This window comes from Rhinolophus sinicus, linkage group LG06 (genome assembly GCF_036562045.2).
Source record: "Rhinolophus sinicus isolate RSC01 linkage group LG06, ASM3656204v1, whole genome shotgun sequence".
NCBI lineage: Eukaryota > Metazoa > Chordata > Mammalia > Chiroptera > Rhinolophidae > Rhinolophus > Rhinolophus sinicus.
This window is the reverse complement of record NC_133756.1, coordinates 30,258,494-30,280,270: the sequence shown is the minus strand read 5'-3', so window position 1 is coordinate 30,280,270 and position 21,777 is coordinate 30,258,494. Positions and strand designations below refer to the sequence as shown.

At 32.0% G+C, this 21,777-nt stretch overlaps 2 protein-coding genes across 15 annotated transcripts in view; one reads left to right on the top strand and one right to left on the bottom strand.

The window, feature by feature from the left end:
* DOCK7 (dedicator of cytokinesis 7) overlaps positions 1 to 21,777 on the top strand; it is a 188,247-nt gene that overhangs the window by 71,283 nt on the left and 95,187 nt on the right. The gene's annotated exons all lie outside the window — the stretch shown is intronic.
* On the bottom strand, positions 1,631 to 10,125 carry ANGPTL3 (angiopoietin like 3). Of its 2 annotated transcripts, XM_019731368.2 has the most exons (7): positions 9,556 to 10,125; positions 8,783 to 8,893; positions 6,299 to 6,413; positions 4,830 to 4,943; positions 4,312 to 4,407; positions 2,110 to 2,376; positions 1,631 to 1,855 (listed from the first exon to the last, which is right to left on the bottom strand). In XM_019731368.2, the coding sequence occupies exons 1-7, from the start codon at positions 10,048 to 10,050 to the stop codon at positions 1,674 to 1,676; spliced, it is 1,380 nt and encodes a 459-aa protein (XP_019586927.2). In that variant the 5' UTR covers positions 10,051 to 10,125; the 3' UTR covers positions 1,631 to 1,673. The 2 variants fall into 2 exon arrangements, with proteins under 2 accessions (XP_019586927.2, XP_074190924.1); XM_074334823.1 differs by lacking the exon at positions 4,830 to 4,943.

The window sequence follows — 21,777 nt, the reverse complement described above, 5'->3', positions numbered from 1 at the left end:
TCAAAGGGTATGTGGACTAAGAAAGGGCCTTTAGATTCGACAATTGTGAGTTAGTGGTGAAATTAAAGCACTTTTGGCAAAGTACTGAGGATAGGACACAATTTTGTGCACCATAAAGAAAAAATCCTTTCTCTTTCACTTCCATAGTCATCTCTCAATTCGAGTTTTATATGGAGAAAAAACTTTAGTACTCTTAAAAAGATCAAAATGAAACATGGTGAAAAATTGCAATACAAATAGAGTTGGTATATTAATTGCATTATTTTGCACTTGAAAGCTTCCAGGTTTTTTTTTTGTGTGTTTTTTTTCCCGTAAAAAAAGCTATTTTGTTGTTCTAGCTCTACAAAGTCAATTTTGACAGGCTGTGGTTCTGAAAACTAAAACTTGTTCTTGTGTATATTCTTTTGTGCTTTTTTGGAACAAATTATTTATGTAGGATCCATATAGATCATATATATTTATATATGTCATATTTTTTATATATGTCATATATATGTATATATATATATATATATACTGGGTAATTTGAAACACATAATGCTGAATATTTATTGATTGGTGAGTCACTACATAACTTGGGCACTATATCCTTTGAAAACGTATTTTAAAAATACTGGCAAGTGATATTATGGTCAAAAGATTTACATCGAATAATCCTTGAGGATTTAGATTTAAATTATTTAAATTAGAAATAACAATCACACTTCTAATAGATGTGAATAAAAACTACAAGAATTTAAATTTCTATAATCTGGGGGACCTTTTATTAAAAAGTCTTTATTCCACTTGGAAACATACATGTCTCTGAGGCTGTTTAAACATTCAGTAACTCGTTATGATTTTTAATTTTATTTGAAAACCTATGCATCAGCATTAGAATCACACCATCTCCAGGGGAATGAATTATTAAACTTTAACTTGATGTCACATGCATATTTATTCTTATTCTATTCTGTTAAGTTCCCTTTAAAATGATTTGTTTTCACATTAAGTGTTAAAATATATAAAATGAATACAGTATAGATAAGTTAAAAAATATATGTTAAGGTACAGTGATACCTGATATGAAAGTCAATATGACTTAGTAATCGTGATCTACTCCATTTATTTAAGACAGTAAACCTATTTCAAAACAGTATTTCATCCTGCTTCATTTGGCTTTATAAATAAAGCATACCAAACATTTATTCCAAATTATTTCATAGCAAAATGAAGCATCAGTTTAAAATTCATGTTATAGACTTTCACATTATGAACTGAATTTTAGTTTTGCAATTAACAATATTACAGCATTTAAGAATTGTACCGTTATCAGTCCTTTATATTTATTCAAATTTAGAGTTTTAGCAAGAGAACTGGTTTTTTAAACTCTGGAAGTTATGAAATTAGCCCCCATGATGACTTTTAAAATGAAAATCTCATTGTAAGTTTTTTATTTAAAAAAATTACTTAAAAATTTACCCATTGATTAAAATTTAGATTGTGACCATCTAAAATTTGATTGAGAGAGGTAAATGGTGTTCATTTAGGAGATGTGATGATATGTTTAATCTTAACTTGACAAGAATCTATTTCTGGAGCCTTCTATTAGGGATTTAATACCAGATTATTAAACCACAGTAATTTGGAATGATTTTAACGTTTAATTTATTGGCTTTTTAATTTGCCTTAGTTCATTCAGCGCTTTCTGAATCTGCTGGATGGATCAACATTTTGGTTGATTTGATAGAGTATAACTTTCCATTTTGAGACTTCCAAGATATTCCTCTTCTTTCCAGCTTAGTTTTTGCTCTTGGCTTGTTATATTTACCATTTAGGTTGTTTTCCCCACATACATCGTGCCACCACCAGCCTCCTAAAGAAGATAGATACACAATTTAATTGATACAAACTCATATGTAGTTACTGTTAATTATATTTCCTCATGAGTATCCTCATTTCTCATAAATATGACAGTGTTCTATATACATATCTTAATTTTAAATAATCTGTACAAGTCTCATATACCCCACCAAAAATAAAATATCTGAGATATTAGCTAATACTTTGGCAAGATAGTTTGAAGATAGGATTGACATCTTCAAAGTATTGATATTAGGAAAAGGATACCTGAAAAACTTTCTGGACAGTTGAAGTGTCCTTTTGCTTTGTGATCCCAGGTAGAAAACATCAAATCTTTGTGTTCTGGGAGTGCATTGGGGACATTGCCGGTAATTTCAGTTAGGTGTAGCATATAGTTGGTTTCATAATTTCCCATGTGAAAAGAATATTCAACATAATGCTTGGTGTTTTCCCAGTCTTCTAGCTCAATTCGTAAAATGTAATCAGATTGCTTTGCTATGGAGTATATCTTCTCTAGACCCAACCAAAATTCTCCTGAAAGAAAAGTTGAAAGAATCTGTGGATTGTTCACTGCAGATTAGGTACCAACAGTTTCTTTTCTTTTTTTTTATTTCGACACAGTTTTTTATCAGTCTAAGTAAATGAGCTGTTTTGGTTCGAATGCCTTGGTTGTTTTAGAGTCTCTTAAAATATTTCTTTTAAAAACAATTTTATTATAGTTATGTACAAAAAATGTTTAAAAATATAGCTAGGCCTGCCTAAATCTGATAATCGTTTCTAAAATGGATATTATGAAGCATATTCCACGGGTAAAACATATCAGGCTATTACAGATATTTTTAGGTTTGGTCATAGGTAATATATTATCTCTCCTCTAGATCCTAATATGTACAAGCTTTACTATCAGCTATTTATTAGTACCCATATAGTATCAAGAGATTTGTTAAGAATTTCCAGAGACCTGGATAATAATATGTAATTTTCCTCAAATATAGTCTTGGCCTTTGATATTTGCTTGATACATATTTTTCTTTGTAGAAAAAGGATAGAATATTTTTTAAAAAACATTTAAAATTAAAACGCATAATTCTTCACAGCTTTTCTCTATAATTTTGAAAATTATTTTTATTTGGAATTAAAAACAACATAAATCCAAATAGATCTGTTTTTAATTATCACAGTTCTTTTTAGTGAAGTATTTAAGGAAAAAATCAAAATTTTCTTATTGATTTGGAATTAGTAGGAGACTTTATTTTAAGGATTGCAAGGATAAGTGGCTTACATTTTTTTTTTTTAATCTCGAATATAATTTAATGGGAAGGCTGACAAAACAGGCCAAACACTAAGATTGCCACCAACAGTGTTCTATCAATATATTTTCATTTTGCTTATGAATAGAAACCAGGAAGCAAGGAAGTTGGCTTTTTCAATACCAAGCATATAAATAACCACCACCAATGGGGAAAGGGGCTGGGATTTGCATAGTTGGGAAACAGAAACTTGGTACCCTAACCAACTTCCTATGTGCTTCCAGAGCCGTCATTATAAGAAAACCTAAATATAAAGATGTGAACAGAACCACTTATATTCATGCATAGACTTTTTAATGCATTATAAATGGCTGACTTTCTTACAGAAATAACTGTGTGCTGTGGCCTTAAGTGTCAGCTTTTTATTTTTCCATTACACTCTTAGAAGGAGATTTGGAGCTACAAAAACATCACTGAATAAACCTTTTATTTAGGGATTTAACTGGTACTTTGAATACAAACATTTTTAAATAGTCAAATAGTACAGAGTGTTTAAAATTTTGATATAATAATGGATGTTTTCCACTTTATAAATGAGTACTTGCACATCATTCATGGATTTTTATAATATACTGTTTGAATTTGAGACCTCCTATTTATTTTTATTTTGCTTATTTTATTTTTTATCTTATTTTGTGGGCAAATATAATTTTCTTTGAGCTAATTTATTTTAAACCACATATCTTATAGTATACATTTATAATATTAAAGTGATTGAAATCTAAATGTTTTGTGTTGTATATCCGACAGCTTCATCTCTTCCAACCTCCAAATAATTGATATTTAAAATGTTAATAAGAAAATAGAGGGGCCAGTGATAACGATGGTGTACTTCATAGCTCATTCATAGCTTTTACTGTGTAGCAAAGCACATAGCACTTAATCAAAATTGTCTTTGATATAATGATAATTGTGATAATTAGCAGCCATCAAATTAAATTGAGATAAATATACTTAAGAACAGACATGTAGTTATGAATAATATAATCAAATAAAGACACTGTAATAAGTAATTACTAACAAATATGTAATTATTTGTTAATAAGTTCTATGAAGGCCGGGACTGTCCCTCATTCATAGTTGCATTCGTAATGCCAGTCCATGATAGATTTTCAATAAATATGTTTAACAAGTGAATGAATAAATGAAGTCACCTTACCATCAAGATTCCCAAAACCATATTTGTAGTTTTCCCAAGTTTCATTGAAGTTTTGTGATCCGTCTATTCGGTGTTGAATTAATGTCCATGAACTACCTGAATATAATGAACAAATGTGCACATTTTTAATAGATTGATATTGACGCATGTAACAAAATACTGTTAATTTGGTTTGGTTTTAATTGGTAGCTGTGTAACATAGTTATTGTTATCGTAATGACATTTTATTATTTATTATGGTCCCAAGAAATTAAGTGAAGGGCAACTAATGAATTTGTCTTAACTTATTGATAATAGTCATTTCAGATTGTTTTATGGAAAAAGATGGAGAATATTGAATAAATGCATGAGTAAACATATGAAAAAACAAGACAAATATAAGTACTAGATCTACATAACTACCCATGTTATATATTTTAGTTATAAATTCAGAACAAAGATAACAGGATTAGTTTTACTCTTGGGTAGTGAGTAACCTGAGTTAACTACTGTCCATTTTCTCAGCAGTCTAGTTTTACCTGATTTAACATCACAGTAGACATTAAAAACTTGAGAGTTGCTGGGTTTAATGGAATAGATGCCACTTGTGTGTTCGCCTTTGTTATAAATGGTGGTACAATCAACAGGAATGTCTAGAATCAACAAAATGTTATTACATAAAATATAGTAATAAGAATGGTATCTGTAGAGTTTGAGATTTTACTCAACATTTTATAGAATTATGGTGAATGTAGCCTTTAGCCTTTTTCAGTAATATACTGTGTTTTCCCGAAAATAAGATCTAGACGCACAATCAGCTCTAATGCGTCTTTTGGAGCAAAAATTAATATAAGACCCGGTATATTATATTATGTTATATTACATTACATTACATCCGGTCTTATATAAGACCGGGTATAATATATAATAACCGGTCTTATATAATATTATTATTCTTCATATTATATTATATTATATTATATTATATTATATTATATTATATTATATTATATTATATTATATTATATTCAGTCTTATAGTAAAACAAGACCGGGTCTTATATTAATTTTTGCTCCAAAAGACACATTAGAGCTGATTGTCTGGCTAGGTCTTGTTTTTGGGGAAACATGGTATTACTCAAAAAAGTACATTATGCCAAAGCATTTTTATTAGATTGCATGTGTATGTAAAGAATATCAAAGTAGTTGTTACCAAACTGATTTCTTTTTAAGAAAAGTGACAAAATGAGAATTTTAAGCACATTATATTTGCTAGATACAGGAAGAATATAAATAAAATACCACATATGAGACATTAATATAATGTTTGGCTCATAGATGTTAGTCACAGATATGTGTAGAAAAAGTGAATATACATGGAGGAAACTAATAGAGATCTTTTTTTCTGTATGAATTATGTGAAAAATAAATGTGTTTTGAAAATATATCATTTTGTTGAAGTTCGGTTGGGAATGGAGACTTTATTTCTTCATCTTTGTTTTTCTTATGAAAATTTTCAAGCAAACAGGAAAGTAGAAAGAAATATCGAAGAAAATACCATAGTCTTTCCATTCATATTCAACAATTATTAACATTTTGCCATATTTGCTTTATAAAAACACATATACACAAGTGTGTATTTTGCTGTGCTATTTGAAAGTAAGTTGCAAACATCATGACTCTTACCCCTTAGATATTCCCGCATACATCTTAAACACGAGAGTATTCTCATGACTGCAATACCATTATGACATCTAAGAAAATGAATAATAATTCCATATTATCTGATATCAAGTCTATATTCATAGATCCCTGATTATCTTAAGAATGTGTTTATAGGGTTAAAACACCAGGTCCAATTTAGGTTGGCATATGCTTTGGTAGATTTGTCTTCTTACGCTCTTTAAGTCTAAAAACGGCCCTGAGAATAGGGATTTTTTTTTATGGAAATGTCAAAGATAGAAGAAGAATTTGATAATAGCTTCGAGGAGGAGACCAAATTATCTTACCATCATGTTCTACATTTTTTGTTTCATTTAAGTGAAGAGAGGGAGTAGTTCTTGGTGCTCTTGATTTAGAAGGAAGAGAATTTTCTGTGGATTCTTGAACACCAGTTCTTCTTAACTGATGAAAGAATATAAATCTACTTTTAAAAATGGTACTGACTATACAATTAGGGGAATCTGGGTGAGGATATTAAAAGTACAACTTTTATGCATGTTTTAGTTCATAATGTGTTATTGCTTTTGATGTTAAGAAGGATAAACAAAGCTACACAGATTGTACAGATGACCTGTACTCAAAATATTTAACCAGGCACTTTATTTAATAAGTATCAAAAAAATAGAGAAAGAGAGAGCAATGTAAAGAAACAGGAATTGGTTAAAAACCATGAAGACAAAAGGCAGAGACTTTTAAGTTTAAATATTTTAATAATTTCTATTCATGTGAATAGAATATCTTTGTATTCAGTAGCACGGGCACATTTTAAATTTAATAATTCTCAGTTGTAGGTCTTACTGTTTCTTGGACCTGCCATAAAGACATAGCACATAATTTGAATAAGGCTGCTTTCTTGATAGTTTTTGACATGTAAACATATATATAGAGATAATAAATTGGCAGGTTTATTTGCTTACTTTCAGGATGTTCAATATTTTATTGTTGTTAGTTTAGCAATAACAGTTTATTTTTGTTTAAAGTGTGCTAGGTTTGCAATTTATTGGCTGATAGCTTTTCTTATTGATGGTATGAGAAAAGCAGAGTATGTATGTAATCTCTTGTGTTATTAATATTAGTTTTTTGATGTCAGCATAAATGGCATTTCCCAGGACCTAATTCATAAAGATCTGTTGTAAAGTTCACTTACCTGGGTAGTTGTCTTTTCTGCTAAATAACTATGTGATCTTAAAGTCACTTAACTTTTTAGAGTTTTGGTTTCTTCATTTAAACTTGAGGAAGTTGGATCAGATGATCTAAGTCTTCTTCCAACTCAGAAATTCATTGTTTGAATTCTTAATACATTTTATTATTAGATGCATATCATTTTATAATAATGACATTTTACGTTTGTGAGCAGGTTTGTTTTATCATAATAAAAGATACAGGAAAAAGAATTTAGAAAAATAACAATAAGAATGAAATTACAGAAATCAAAACGAGTCGGCAAAAAATCTTTGTGGACAATTAGGAAAAAAACTATTAAGTTAAGATTCATAAATTAGCAAAAATAATGTACTAAAATTATGAGGCTCTAAATTACTGAAACATAATGATGTGTTTGTTTAGTGGGAATTGGTAATAAAATTTGTTTTATAATTCTTGACAACTATTTGTTTTACCTTTTTCTCCAAGTCTGTGTTATTTTTGGAACTCTCTTGAATGACTGTTTAATAGTATTTATGCTAATTAATATTTTTGAATTGTGGTACTATATATTGGAATCCTTAGATTCTGACAGCTTTTTTTTTAAACAGGTATCTCCCTCACCTAGCCAGTTGTTTACGTTTTAGATTAATTATATTGTTGGGAATTAAACTTTAATGATCAGGCACCCAGTTTCTAATAATAATGATCATAGCATGTTTCTATTGACTTCTTTGTGCTGAATATGACATTACCTTAGTTCAACATATATTTATTAAGTGTCTACTATGTGTCAAACAACAATTTGAAAAATGGAAGAAAATCCCAGTACTCATGGTGCTTACATACTTGTGCAGGGACAGACCTGATAAATAACTGAAATACATATTATGTTAAATACGGTTAAGTGCTAAGGAGAAAAAAGAAAGTAATGAGGAAGTAGCAGGTTTCAAGGATGGGAGTAGGAGATTGTAATTTTTAAGTGACCTAGGAAGGCTTCATTGAGACTTTTATATTTGAGAAAGACCTAAAGGAAATGAGAATGGACAATGCGGAACCAGGGAGAAGAGCATTCAAGACAGAAGGAACAACAAGGGCAAAGGCCCTGAGCTGGCAGTATGTTTGATGTTTGTGAGTTACAGTGAAGAGGCCAGTATAACTGGAGAGAGGAAGTCAGTGGGATAAAAAAGAGTCCTGGGGTCTTACAGGCTAGCCTGAGTGAAATGGGAAGCCATTGTGGGGTTTTGAACAGAGAGATGTGATCTAATTGAAATTTTTGATAGAATCACTTTGGCTGCTAAATTGAGGATATGCTTTACATGAATTATTTTTTCCTCACAAAAATCCTGTAAGATAGGTTCTTATTATTTTCTTCACAGAGTAAGTGAGGGAACTGAGAGATAGAGGGGTTAAGTAATTTATTCAAGGTCACACAGAAGTTTTAGAGTCAAGATTCAAACCTAGGTAAGTATTACTGGCTTTCAAGCCTGCAATTGTGTAACAATTGCTAATATGATCCACTCACTGTTCGATTTAACTATAATTATTTAACATTGTAGAGTTTAGTGTTTTCATAAACCTAAATTTTATGTAAAAGTTTGCATCTACCATTAAAATAACTGACTTACCTGATTTTCTATTTCTTGTATTTGACTGTGCTGTTGGTTTAATTGTCTATATTGTTCTTCCACGGTATGGAGAAGGTCTTTGATGCTGTTGTCTTGCTGTTCTACAAAAGTCTGGACATAGGTTGTAGGTTGGTTAGAAGTTTCTTCTTTCATTTTTTGTTAAATTAGACTTTTTATTTCTTATAAGACTATCACAATCTAATTTTTAAAAACTAATAGTGGATTAGAAAAATGAATATTGTTAATCATTTTCTCTTGTATATTTCTTTCAAATAGCACTTGCTTTTGTTGTTATGTTTCTTTAAAAAAATGTACTATCTCTAAAATCTGTTTTTCTGAACTTTAAACAACTTCAATTAAATAAGAAAAAAGAACAGTATTATAATAAGTCTTTACCATTTACTGTATTACTTTTATCCATTTTAAACATGGAAAAATAGTTTTAAGTTATATTCTTTTAACTTTTTACTTGCCTCCAGTAATTTGCAATACTGTAATAATTTAGTGTTCTAAATTATTACTTAACTGATTTGTAATTTTCATCTGAAATGTCAAGTTTAGTTTATAATGTTAGGGAAACAAAAACCAACATAAAATTATAATAGAAAGTTTTATTTCCTACTGATTTTTTCTTGAAAAAATATAGTGTTTCAACAGTGCAATGAAGTATTTAAAGTAGCATGTCTTAAAATATATTTTTAAAAGATCCATGTTGGAAAAAAAAGGATCCACATTGCAAATATAATCATTAACCCTTTTTGGCTTCTACTTACTTTAAGTGAAGTTACTTCTGGGTGTTCTTGAATTTCAGGTTGAGTTTTAATTAAATTGGTTAATTGCTCCTCCAAATATCTCACTTTTTGTTGAAGTAGAATTTTTTCTTCTAGGAGGCTTTCAAGTTTTGAGTTGATTTCAAGTGACATATTCTTCACTTCTTCATTTTTGACTTGCAGTTTAGATGTAGTTCTTCTAAGTTCCTGTTCTTCTTCTTTAATTTCATTGGTTTGCTGTGATAGGTCCCAAAAAGACTGATCAAATATGTTGAGTTTTTGAAATATATCATTAATTTGGCCCTTAGTCTTCTGGACAAAGTCTTTAAGACCATGTCCTAACTGAAGAAGGCCATTGGCTAAAAGTTTTACATCATCTAACATAGCAAATCTTGATTTTGGCTCTGGAGATATAAAATCAAATGATGAATAGTCTTGGTCAATTCTGGAAGCAATAACTACAGGAACAATAAAAAGAAAGAGCTTAATTAGATACATTTTTTTTGTCTTAATTATTCAATTTCAAGCAATTTGGGGCTAGTTTTCTCCTGCAAGCAAACCTCTGAGTTCTGAGCTCTATATATACCACTATTTGCCACAGGAAAAGTTAGATTGGCAGGTGAATGTAGTTAATCATTAAGCTTTGTAAACTTGTACGAATGTAACCTTCCACATTGAGTTGGATCAATGCTAAACGAAATCAAAGAAACAAGCAACTAACTTAGTAGGTCATTCTAAATTGTTATTCTATTTAATTTTGCTGTAAGTTACATTTCAGTGTTATGAGACCTACCTGTTTTTAAAAGCTCATTTAAATTTGTCATCATTTTAAAAGAGATTTAAAAGTAAACACCAAACTTTCTTAACTGCTAAATTCATCATTAAAGCTCAGGAAAAATTAATGAATTAAGTATCCATTTCCCAAATTATATTTGGAAAAACAGGGAAACTGTCCCATCCCTAAAAACTGCCTTCTCTGTGAGGCTTTCTTCCACTGCTGTGGGTGGTGGTAATGGCTCTCTGTGCTGCAGTTTCATGGTTCTCTGTATAAACTAGCATATGATTATGGATTCCTTGTTGTTTGTTAGCATGTATTTTTGCTTCAGATGATCTATGTTAACCATATTTGTATATTGTCACAAAATCCCATACATTAAAAGACATTTCACCCCTTTTCTCCATTAGATTCTAGCCTCTTTTCCATGTCCCCACTGAAAGACCAGTATGTGTTTTTTTAAGGTCAGAGCAGAATTAAATACTTCCAGTGTCAGAAACCATTTGCCCATTATAAATTTTTCTGAAGTTTGTGAGCTTGGTAACAATTTTAATAATGTAAATTTAACAAAACCAAAAAATTAGCAGTATGTTTAAAAATAAATGTTCCACTGTGCTTCTTCTAACTTAGTGTAGAAGGAAAAATACTGAATACTCCAGTTAAATGATACGTGATTATCCTTCTTGAGTGTTCATATTGAAAACTTTTTGAGCAGCTAATAAATCCTATAAAAATCCCTTATCTTCACAAATAAGTAAAGTGTAATTGTTAGAGTATGGGCTCTGGAATCAGACTGTGATCTGGGTCCAAAAGCCAGGTCTAGCTGCCTGGCCTTGGACAAGTTACTTAACCTTCCTATACCTCAGACTCCTCATCTGTAAGTTGAGGTAGTTACAAATATAGTACATACTTAATAGGGATATGAGAATTAAAAGAATATATGCAAAGCGTTTAGGACAGTGTATGGCAGATAGGAAGTACTCAAAATGTTTGTCGTTGTATCACATGAAACAACCTTTTAACCTATGGGTGTCTGTAAAATCAGCCCTACCTGAAATAAATTTTCATAGCCTTTCTGCAAAGGGAAAAGCTTTAATATAATGAATTTCAGTTTAAATTGTAAATTGTCAAATAAAACTTTACAAAATGAACCATTTCTAAATTTCTACTCTTAGAAATGCCTCTTCCTGGTATAGAGACCCTTTCTTTTGATGATTTAGGATTGAGGGCTTTTGGATATAAAATATTTACAGTAGAGGTATATACCTTAGTGGTTAAGAGTACGATTATGGAGAGAAACTGGCTGAACTGGAATCCTGGCTCTGCTGTTCTTCAGCTGTGTAACTCTTGGTCCAATTACTTAGCTTTTCTGTAGCTCTCTTTTCTTGTCTGTGAAGTGAAAATAATATCTACTTTATTGGGTTGTATAAAGATTAAAAATTAATATTTTTAAAGCACTTAGAACACTACCTGGTGTGGTAAACACTACACAGTATTGTATGTTAGCTTTTTTTTGCAATTGGAAAACGATCAGTGCATTTATGTACATACTGTAGTATTTTTTATAGGTGAATATTATCTAATCTCATGTTAAGATGACATGTTGCCAATTATTGCTAGAATCTAGGTTTCTTGAGTTTTGCTCTCTTGGACCTCAGTAAGTTCAGAGTTATGTCTTTCGTTTAGCCTGTGTATGCTTTTTCTAGGTGTCTAATACATAATCATATAAATATTTCTGTTAAGAGAAATGAAGAATGCAAGTAAATAAAAATATACAAATACTTCCACTAGGGCTGGCCCAGTAGCTCAGGTGGTTGGAGGGCCATGCTCCTAATGCTGAGGTCCCTGGTTCCATTCCCACATGGGCCAGTGAGCTGCGCCCTCTACAGATAAAATTGTGAACAATGGCTCTCCCTGGTGCTGGGCTGCCATGAGCAGCCGTAAGCAGCCAGAGTCCGCCGGAGAGAGCTGCCCTGTGCTGCTATGACCCGCCAACTAAACTGAGAAATGACTACTTGAACCGAAGTGGGAGGGGTTGGGGCTGGAGTGGGGCTGGGGTGGGGCTGGGGGTGGGGCTGGGAGGCGGAAGAAGGGGAAGAAAAAAAATACTTCCACAGAAAAACAAAAAAATTTCCTTATACTTTATTTTCATCTTAACTTTACCAGTGGTATTTGTTATGGAGTTATAATAGCATACATATGTTGAACTAATGAAAAATTTTGAATTTTCTCCCTCTTATCATGAAGGGCACATTTGAAACTTCACTAAACTGTGCTTTCTGGCTTAACACTACTGACTCTGATATTTTATTTACTTTCTAGTTGAGAGCGCATTGACAAGGCCAACTTCTCATCTCTATTGTACTATAAGCTGTTTATTGGCAAGATCTATATGTGTTTTTGATTTATATGCCTTATAGCACTTTAGAACAAGGCCATATGGGTTGGAGAAACAAAAAATATTTATTGGATGAATAAGAGAATGGGAAAGTCATAACATGGGAGTTTTCCAGGCACATAGTTTACATATGGTAGATGCTCACCCCTTTTTGGTTCTTTTTAGAGAAAGAAATTTGAAAAGTAGCACTTGCCAGTGCATGAAAGTAACTGGACACTAATACCAAAGAGAGGCTGTGTGAAGGAATGTTCTTCTATTCTGGTTACTGTGCTAGAATATTAACATCTTTTGCACAGTTTATACAATTCCTCACTTGAAACACTAACGGATTGATTGGAGGCAATCGTCACATATTCTTGGTTTATATAGTATATTGTCTCTGGGTAGAAATAGCTGGATAATATTTTTTTTTCTAGCTTTATATGTTATTGAATATAATTAAATAATTTACCTAATTACAAGCTGTGGAAGAGTGTCAACATGGGAGATGTAATGAAAGTAAATGGTTTTACGTCTACTTTGAATGCCTCCTGTCTGAGTACATATTGTTAAAGGCAGAAGCTAATCTTTGTTTGAAGTTGTGCCCATTTAAATAGAGCTCTGATCAAATATAACCAGTAATGTTATAAACATTAAAAATTCTTATGCCAAAGAAAATAAGAAACTAAGCAAAATTAGGCCCTAATCTAAGGAATTCTCGTTTCTAAGAAATAATAAAACTTTTTAGCTATATAGAAGTTTAGGACATTTAGGGGCCTTGTTTGAATTTCAAGCAAAGCAAAGTCCCTTATCCTCCCCCAGGTTGTGCAATCTTTTACAAATAGGACTTCCAAATAAAACAAGGCATTTTAAATCTTTCGAATATAATATTGTTTTAATTTCTTCCTTTTGAACTATGATCATTTGTTTTTGAATTGTTTGCTAGAAAGATTCTGAAAGTAACTGTTTTAGAAAAACACTTTTATACATAGAAATGTTTATATTAACTAAAGAATAATGCCAGAGTAATACATTAGCTCCCATTTCTTGTCTTCATTCAGAATGGTGCTGTCCAGTGGAATTATAGTGAATTATATATGTAGAAAAACTAAAAAGAAACAAGTGAAGTTAATTTTAGTATATTTTATTTAATATAACATATCAGTTATCATTTCAACCTGTAATCAATATAAAAATGCTAATTAGATATTTTCTAATTTATTTTCATGCTAATTCTTCCAAATATACACTAAGTCTTGTATATATTTTATACTTTCAGCATATCTCAATTAAAACAGGTACACATCAAGTGCTTGATAGTCTTACTAGACTATTTTATTGGACAGTGCAGATCCAGAAGATAAATGACCTTTGAAAGAATCATTTTATTTATCTTACTTTTTTCATGTTTACTATTAATAAATGTTAAATATTTTTATGTTGAAAATATTTATTGTGAAAACTCAGATAGTTCAAAAGCCTGTAAAAAGTAAAAATACTGACTCTTCACTATTAACATTTTAGAGTCTATCATACCAGATCCCCTGGATGAGTAGTTAAACATAATTTTTAAAAACACAATGAGATTATGTTACATATAGGTTATGTTATAATGTATATAAAGTCAATTCAAGACATTAATATTTTAAAATTTATTTTCATATGAGTACATACAGATTTACCGTATTTTTTATTTTTTATGAGCACATATAGATTTATCAGTCTTTTATTATATGGATGCTCCTTAATTAATTTAATGATTCACCATCAATGATCATTTAAATTGTTTTCAATTTTCTAATAGAAACTGTCATTACATGTGTGTATAAATATTCTCATATAAAATTTGTAGATGTTGACTTTCATGATTTCTCTTGTCAGATTATCCTTCAAAAGTTTTGTGCCTTTTACATCCCTACTAAAAAACCAAACCAAAACAAACAAAATATATATATATGTATATATATGAGAGTTCCTCTTTTTCCATGAATTTTTACCAGTGCTTTGAATGAGAAAAACAAAAAAATATAAATAAATATAATAGGAAAATATATCTAGTTTATTTTGCTGACCATCTATTTCGCTCTCTTTGTGAAATACCTGAGTATTATGCTATTCCCCCCTAACAAACTCCTCCCCAATTTTTGTTTGTCTTTTTCTGACTAATTTTAGGAATTATTTACATATTTTGGATATTATCTCTTTGTCGTATATGTAACAGTGTTTTTCTGATTCGTTATTTGTCTTCCTCCTATTACCTGCTCTGTAGAGGCTTTCAAATTTGTCTTGTATGATTTTTGTAGCTCATGCGCATATATTACAGAATTGTATACCTGAAACCTGTATAACTTTACTAATCATTGTCACCCCATTAAACTTTAATTTAAAAAAAAAAAAATGCCTTCCTCACCTATAAAATACGATCTTTTTAAAGCTTTTCTAATACTTTTATGGTTTTATTTTTATTATTTAAGCCTTTGATTAATCTGGAATTTATTTTGAGGAGGGGCTAAAATATGAATTCAGCTTTTCCCCCTCAATGGCTAATTGGCTATCTCAATACCTCTTTAATATACCATTGCTTTGCTGATTTGAAATTCCTCGGAAGGAGTATTATAAATGCAAGTAAAGACTTGCTAGAGTTATGTGGGAATTTATTAGTGGACTTAGTCAAATGGAAAAGAATCTGGATTCACTTATATGCCTTTCACTTTCAGAGACAAGTTGAATTTAAAATTGTATTGCTTATATTGGAAAGCAGGCATAGCTTATAGATAATGTGCAATTAATTCCCATTTAACCAGGAATCCAAACTCCCGGAAGTGTTAAGTAACTGAATTTTTGTGTGCATTCTGTACTGTTAATTAATTAATTCATTCATTCAACATGAGGCACTGTTTTAGGCATTGGGAATATAGCAGTTAACTAGACAGATAAGGTCCTTGCTGTCATGGGCTCTATTAAAGGAGATATATAAACAATACATAAATGATTGAGATAATTTAGGATTATTCTTAGAAGATTGTTTAAGAGTTGTAAATGGAGTAACAGAGTTACGTTATGGTGAGGGGAGGTAAAGTGAAGGCTTTCTGAGACTTGAAAGACGGGAAGAGGGCAGTCATGTTCATGTCCACAAAGCTAAGACCATAGCAATCCCAAGGTAGAGATTCTGCAGGATGGGGGAAAGCATGATGTGTTTTGTGCGTCTGTCCTACTTGTAAATTGCTCATGGAAATTTTTAGATAGATTCTTTAGTCTCAAGTCCACTTGTTGGCTCTAGTGACATTCTATGTTCTTATACTAATAGCACTTATACTAAATTGTAATTATTTACTTGCCTGATTCTCCCTTTAGACCATGAGTTCTGTGAAGTCAAGGACTTCAAGACTTTTATTGCTATATTCTTAGTATCTAGCACATTACACACTTAGTAAATATTACAGTGAGGAATTATAAACCTAATTAAGGGTCAGTCTGTTACGTGCTTTGGATCCTCTTCTTTCCCACCTTCTCAGGATATTTTTTTCATTAAAGTTTGTTGGGGTAACAATTGTTAGTAAAGTTACATCGATTTCAAGTGTACAATTCTGTACTACATTATCTATATCTCACATTGTGTGTTCATCAACCAGAGTCAGTTCTCTTTCTATCACCATACAATAGACCCCGTTTACCCTCTTCTAGAGCCCCTCTCCCCCCTTACTCTACAGTAACCCCTAAACTATTGTCTATGTCTATGAGTTTTTGTTCCTTCATTTGTCTTGGTTTTTTGTTGTTTTCAGTTTTACGTACCACATATCAGTGAAATGATGGTTCTCTGCTTTTTCTGTCTGACTTATTTCGCTTAGCATGATAATCTCAAGATCCATCCATGTTGTCACAAATGGTACTATTTTATCTTTTCTTACCACCGAATAGTATTCCATTGTGTATATATTACCACAGCTTCTTTATCCATTCATCTATGCAAGGATATTTTGGTTGTTTCCATGTCTTGGCCACTGTAAGTAAAGCTGCAATGAACATTGGAGCACACATACCTTATGGATAAATGTTTTCAGATTTTTTGGGTAGATACCCAGGAGAGGGATTGCTGGGTCATACGGTGATTCTATTCTTAATTTTTTGAGGAACCTCCACACTGCCTTCCATAGCAGCTGCACCAATCTGCATTCCCACCAACAGTGTATGAGGGTTCCTTTTTCTCCACAGCCTCTCCAACACTTGTTACTATTTGTCTTGTTGATGATAGCCATTCTGGCTGGGGTGAGGTGATATCTCATTGTGGTTTTTATTTGCATTTCTTTGATGATTAGAGATGTTGAGCATTTTTTCATATGTCTATTTGCCATTTGTATGTCCTCTTTGGAGAAATGTCTCTTCAAGTCCTCTGCCTATTTTTCAATTGTGTTGTTTGTTTTTTTGTTGTTGAGTTGTATGAGTTCCTTGTATATTTTGGATATTAGCCCCTTATCGGAGGTGCTGTTTGCAAAAATCTTCTCCCATTCAATTGGCTTCCTCTTTATTTTGTCTGGTTCTTTTGCTGTGCAGAACCTTTTAAGCTTGATATAGTCCCATTCATTTATTTTAGCTTTTACTCCCCTTGTCTTTGGAGTCAAATTCATAACATGCTCTTTGAACCCAAGGTCCATAAGTTTAGAACTTATGTTTTCTTCTATGCAGTTTATTGGTTCAGGTCTTATGCTTAAATCTTTGATCCATTTTTAATTAATTTTGGTACATGGTGACAAATAGCAGTCCAGTTTCATTCTTTTGCACATGGCTTTCCAATTCTCCCAACACCATTTACTGAAGAGTCTGTCTTTTCTGCATTGTACGTTTTTGCTTCTTTCTCAAAAATTATCTGTCCATATTTATGTGGGTTTATTTCGGGGTTCTCAATTCTATTCCATTGGTCCATGTATCTGTTTTTCTGCCAACACCATGCTATTTTGATTCTTGTTGCCCTTTAGAACAAGCTAAAGTTAGGGAGTGTGATAACTCCAGCATTGTTCTTTTTTCTTAGGATTGCTTTGGCTATTCGGGGTCCTTTGTGGTTCTATACAAATCTGATGATTTTTTGTTCTATTTCTTTAAAAAATGCCATTGGGATTTTGATAGGGATTGCATTAAGTCTGTATATTGCTTTGGGTAATACGGCCATTTAAATTATGTTGATTTTTCCAATCCATGAGCATGGAATATCTCTCCATTTCTTTGTGTCTTCTTTAATTTCTTCAATTTCTTTGTGTCATTCTTTCTTCAAAAATGTCTTATAGTTTTCAGCGTGTAGGTCTTTCACATCCTTGGTTAAGTTTATTCCTAGGTATTTTATTTTTATTGCAATTGCAAAAGGAATTTTTTTTTATTTCTTTTTCTGAGATTTCATTGTTAGTATATAGGAATGCAATGGACTTTTGTACGTTGATTTTGTAGCCAGCAACTTTACTGTATTCGTTTATTTTTTCTAATAGCGTTTTGCTGGAGTCTTTCGGGTTTTCTGTATATAGCATCATGTCATCTGCAAAGAATGACAATTTAACTTCTTCATTCCCAATTTGGATGGCTTTTGTTTCTTTCTCCTGCCTGATTGCTCTGGCGAGGACTTCCAACAGTATGTTGAAAAGTAGAGGTGATAGGGGACAGCCCTGTCGTGTTCCTGAACATACAGCAAAGGGATTCAGTTTTTCACTGTTAATTAATTGTGATATTAGCTGAGGGCTTGTCATCTATGGCCTTATTATGTTAATGTGTTTTCCTTCTATACCTATTTTATTAAGTGTTTTAATCATAAATGGATGTTGTATCTTGTCAAATGCTTTTTCTGCATCAATTGATATACTCATATTATTTTTGTCCTTTATTTTGTTTATGTGATGTATCACATTGCTGGATTTGCGAATGTTGAACCATCCTCCTGCCCCTGGGATAAACCCCAATTGGTCGTGATGAATAATCTTTTTAACTCATTGTTGCGTTTGATTTGCTAGTATTTTGTCTAGGAGTTTTGCATCTGTATTCATCAGAGATATTGGTCTGTAGTTTTCTTTTTTTGTGATATCCTTACCAGGTTTTGGTATCAGGGTAATGTTGGCATCATAAAATGAGTTAGGGAGTGTTGTCTCTTCTTCAATTTTTTGGAAACGTTTGAGTAGGACATGTATTAGGTCCTCTTTGAAGGTTTGGTAGAATTCACTAGTGAAGCCATCTGGTCCCGGACTTTTGCTTTCGGGCAGGTTTCGTATGACTGATTCAATTTCCTTACTGGTGTTCTGTATATTTAGATTTTCCAGTTCTTTGTGATTCAGCCTAGAAAGGCTATATGTTTCTAAGAACTTGTCCATTTTTTCTAGGTTATTGAATTTGGTGGCATATAGTCCTTTATAGTATTCTTGGATGATCCTTTGTATTTCTGTGGCATCCGTGATAACTTTCCCTTTTTCATTTCTGATTTCATTAGTGTCTTTTCTCTTTTTATCTTAGGGAGTCTAGCCGAGGGATTGTCAATATTATTAATCTTTTCAAAGAACCAGCTCTTGTTGCATTAATTTTTTCTATTGTCTTTTTGTTCTATATTTCATTTAGCTCTGCTCTGATTTTTATTATTTCCTTTCTTCTGCTGACCTTTGGTATCATTTGTTCTTCTTGTTCTTGTTCTTTAAGGTGTAACGGGAAATTATTTTCGGGAAATTATTTATCTGGGATTTTTCTTTTTCTTGAGATAGGCCTGTAATGGTGTAAATTTCCCTCTTAAAATTCCTTTCACTGCATCCCACAAATTTTGAGAGGATGTATTTTAGTTCTCATTTGTTTCTATGTATCTTTTGATCTCTCCTCTTATTTCTTCGTTGACCCGGTTGTTCCTTAAAAGTATGTTGTTTAATCTCCACATATTTGTGGTTTTTCCTGCTTTCTTTTAGCAGTTGATATACAGTTTCAAAGCTTTGTGATCATAGAATATGCTTGATATGATTTCAATCTTCTTAAATTTGCTGAGGGTAATTTTATGTCCCAATATATGTATGGTCTATCCTTGAGAATGTTCCGTGTACACTAGGAAAAAATGTATAGTCTGATGTTCTAGGATGAAGTGCTCTATGAATGTCAATTATGTCCATTTCATCTAATGTGTCATTTAGAGCTGCTATTTCTTTATTTTCTATTTGGATGATCTTTCCATAGCTGTCAATGATGTATTTAGGTCCCCTACTATACTTGTGTTTTGGTCAGTTTCTCCCTTCAGTTCTGTTAGTAGTTGCTTGGTATATTTCGGTGCTTCCTGATTGGAGGCATAAATATTGATGACTGTTATGTCTTCTTGTTGTATAGTCCCCATTATCATTATGAAATGTCCATCTTTGTCTCTTGTTACCTTTTTCACCCTGAAGTCTGTTTCATCTGATATCAGTATGGCTACACCTGATTTTCTCTGGGTACCATTTGCTTGGGGTGTCAATTTCCACCCTTTCACTTTGAGTCTGTGCTTGTCCTTGTAGCTGAGATGTGTCTTTTAGCGGCCCCACATGGTTGGGTTTAGTTTTTTTGATCCAATCAGCTACTCTGTGCCTTTTTATTGGTGAATTCAGTCCATTTACATTTAGGGGGATTCAATTGATATGTGAGGATTTACTATCATGCTGTCTTTAGTGTTCTGGTAAGACTGTGTCTCTGTTGTTTCTTTGCCTTTTTGTTGTTGTCTATTATTTCTGTGTGGTGGTATTCTATGATTTTTCCTTCTCTTCTTTTATTATGTTATATATTTCAGTTCTGGATTTTTTTTTGAGTGGTTACCATTAAGTTTATGTAAAAGAAAGTCTCATATTTAGAGTATTCCATTTTCTTCAGCATGCTTACTTTCTCCATTCCAATTTTCCATTTCAGGCATTTACTCTCCCCCCTTTTATGTTTTTGTTGTCACAAATTATCCCTATTTATACTGGTTGAATAGCCTCCTTCAGTATTGTAGTGCAGGTCATGTGTTAGAAAATTCCCTCAGCTTCTGTCTGTCTGGAAAGGTGTTTATTCCTTCTTCATATCTAAAGGATATCTTTGCTGGATATATTATTCTTGGCTCATAATTTCTCTCTTTCAGTAGTTTGAATATTTGATTCTACTCTGTCCTGGCTTGTAGAGTCTCTGCTGAAAAATCTTATGATAATCTAATGGGCTTTCCTTTGTAGGTTACCGTCTTCTTTTCCCTGACTTCCTTAAGGATTGTTTCTTTGCCATTTACTTTTGATAGTGTTAATACAACATGCCTTGGAGAATGCCTGTTGGGGTTGAGGTAATTAGGTGTTCTATTTGTTTCTTGGATTTGAGGATCCAGTTCTTTACACAAGTTTGGGAAGTTCTTATCAACTATTTGTTTGAATATATTCTCTGTGTTCCCTTCTCTCTTTCTTCTCCTTCTGATATGCCCATTATTCTTATATTGCTCTTTCTGATGGAGTCAGTTCTTGTAGAATTCTTTCATTTCTTTTAAGTCTCAAGTCTCTTTCTTCTTCCATCCATGTCATTTCCAGATTTCTGTCTTAGTTGTCACTGATTCTTTCCTCCGTCTGGTCAACTCTACTACCTAAGCTGGCTATTTCTTCATTTCTTTTATTGAGTTCTTCAGCTCCAGAAATTATATTTGGTTCTTTTTTAAAATTTCAATCTCTTTGTTAAAATGTTCATTTTGTTCTTTGATTGTGTTTCTGAGTTCACTAAATTGCCTGTCTGTGTTTTCTTGCATCTCGCTGAGTTTTTTAAGAACTGCAATCTTGAATTCTCTGTCATTTAAGTCCCGTATTTCCATGTCTTTAAGTTCATTTTCTGGAGACTTTTCATTTTCTTCCCGAGCTGTCTTCTTACCTTGGTTGTTCATGGCAATTAGTGATTTATTATTTGTCTTCTTAGACCTCAACAGGTGTGGGTTCTACAACAGGTTGATAGAAAGAGGTATTTCTTTTGTTTTCCAATAGGTGTTGGTAGAATGTTTTATTTTCTTTCCAACTGCAGCCTTTTAGTCTCTCTCACACTGTAGTGTTATATTTTCTCAGCACTATTCTGGCTTCTTACACAATGGAGGGAT

Excerpts from the sequence above, each read along its gene's own strand:
- ANGPTL3 (XM_019731368.2), bottom strand. The coding sequence starts at position 10,050 with ATGTATCTAATTAAGCTCTTTCTTTTTATTGTTCCTGTAGTTATTGCT. Across the intron at positions 4,408-4,829 it reads CTACTGTGATGTTAAATCAG|GTAGTTCATGGACATTAATT; the intron begins GTAAAACTAGAC and ends CATTATATTCAG. Across the intron at positions 2,377-4,311 it reads TGGTTTTGGGAATCTTGATG|GAGAATTTTGGTTGGGTCTA; the intron begins GTAAGGTGACTT and ends CTTTTCTTTCAG.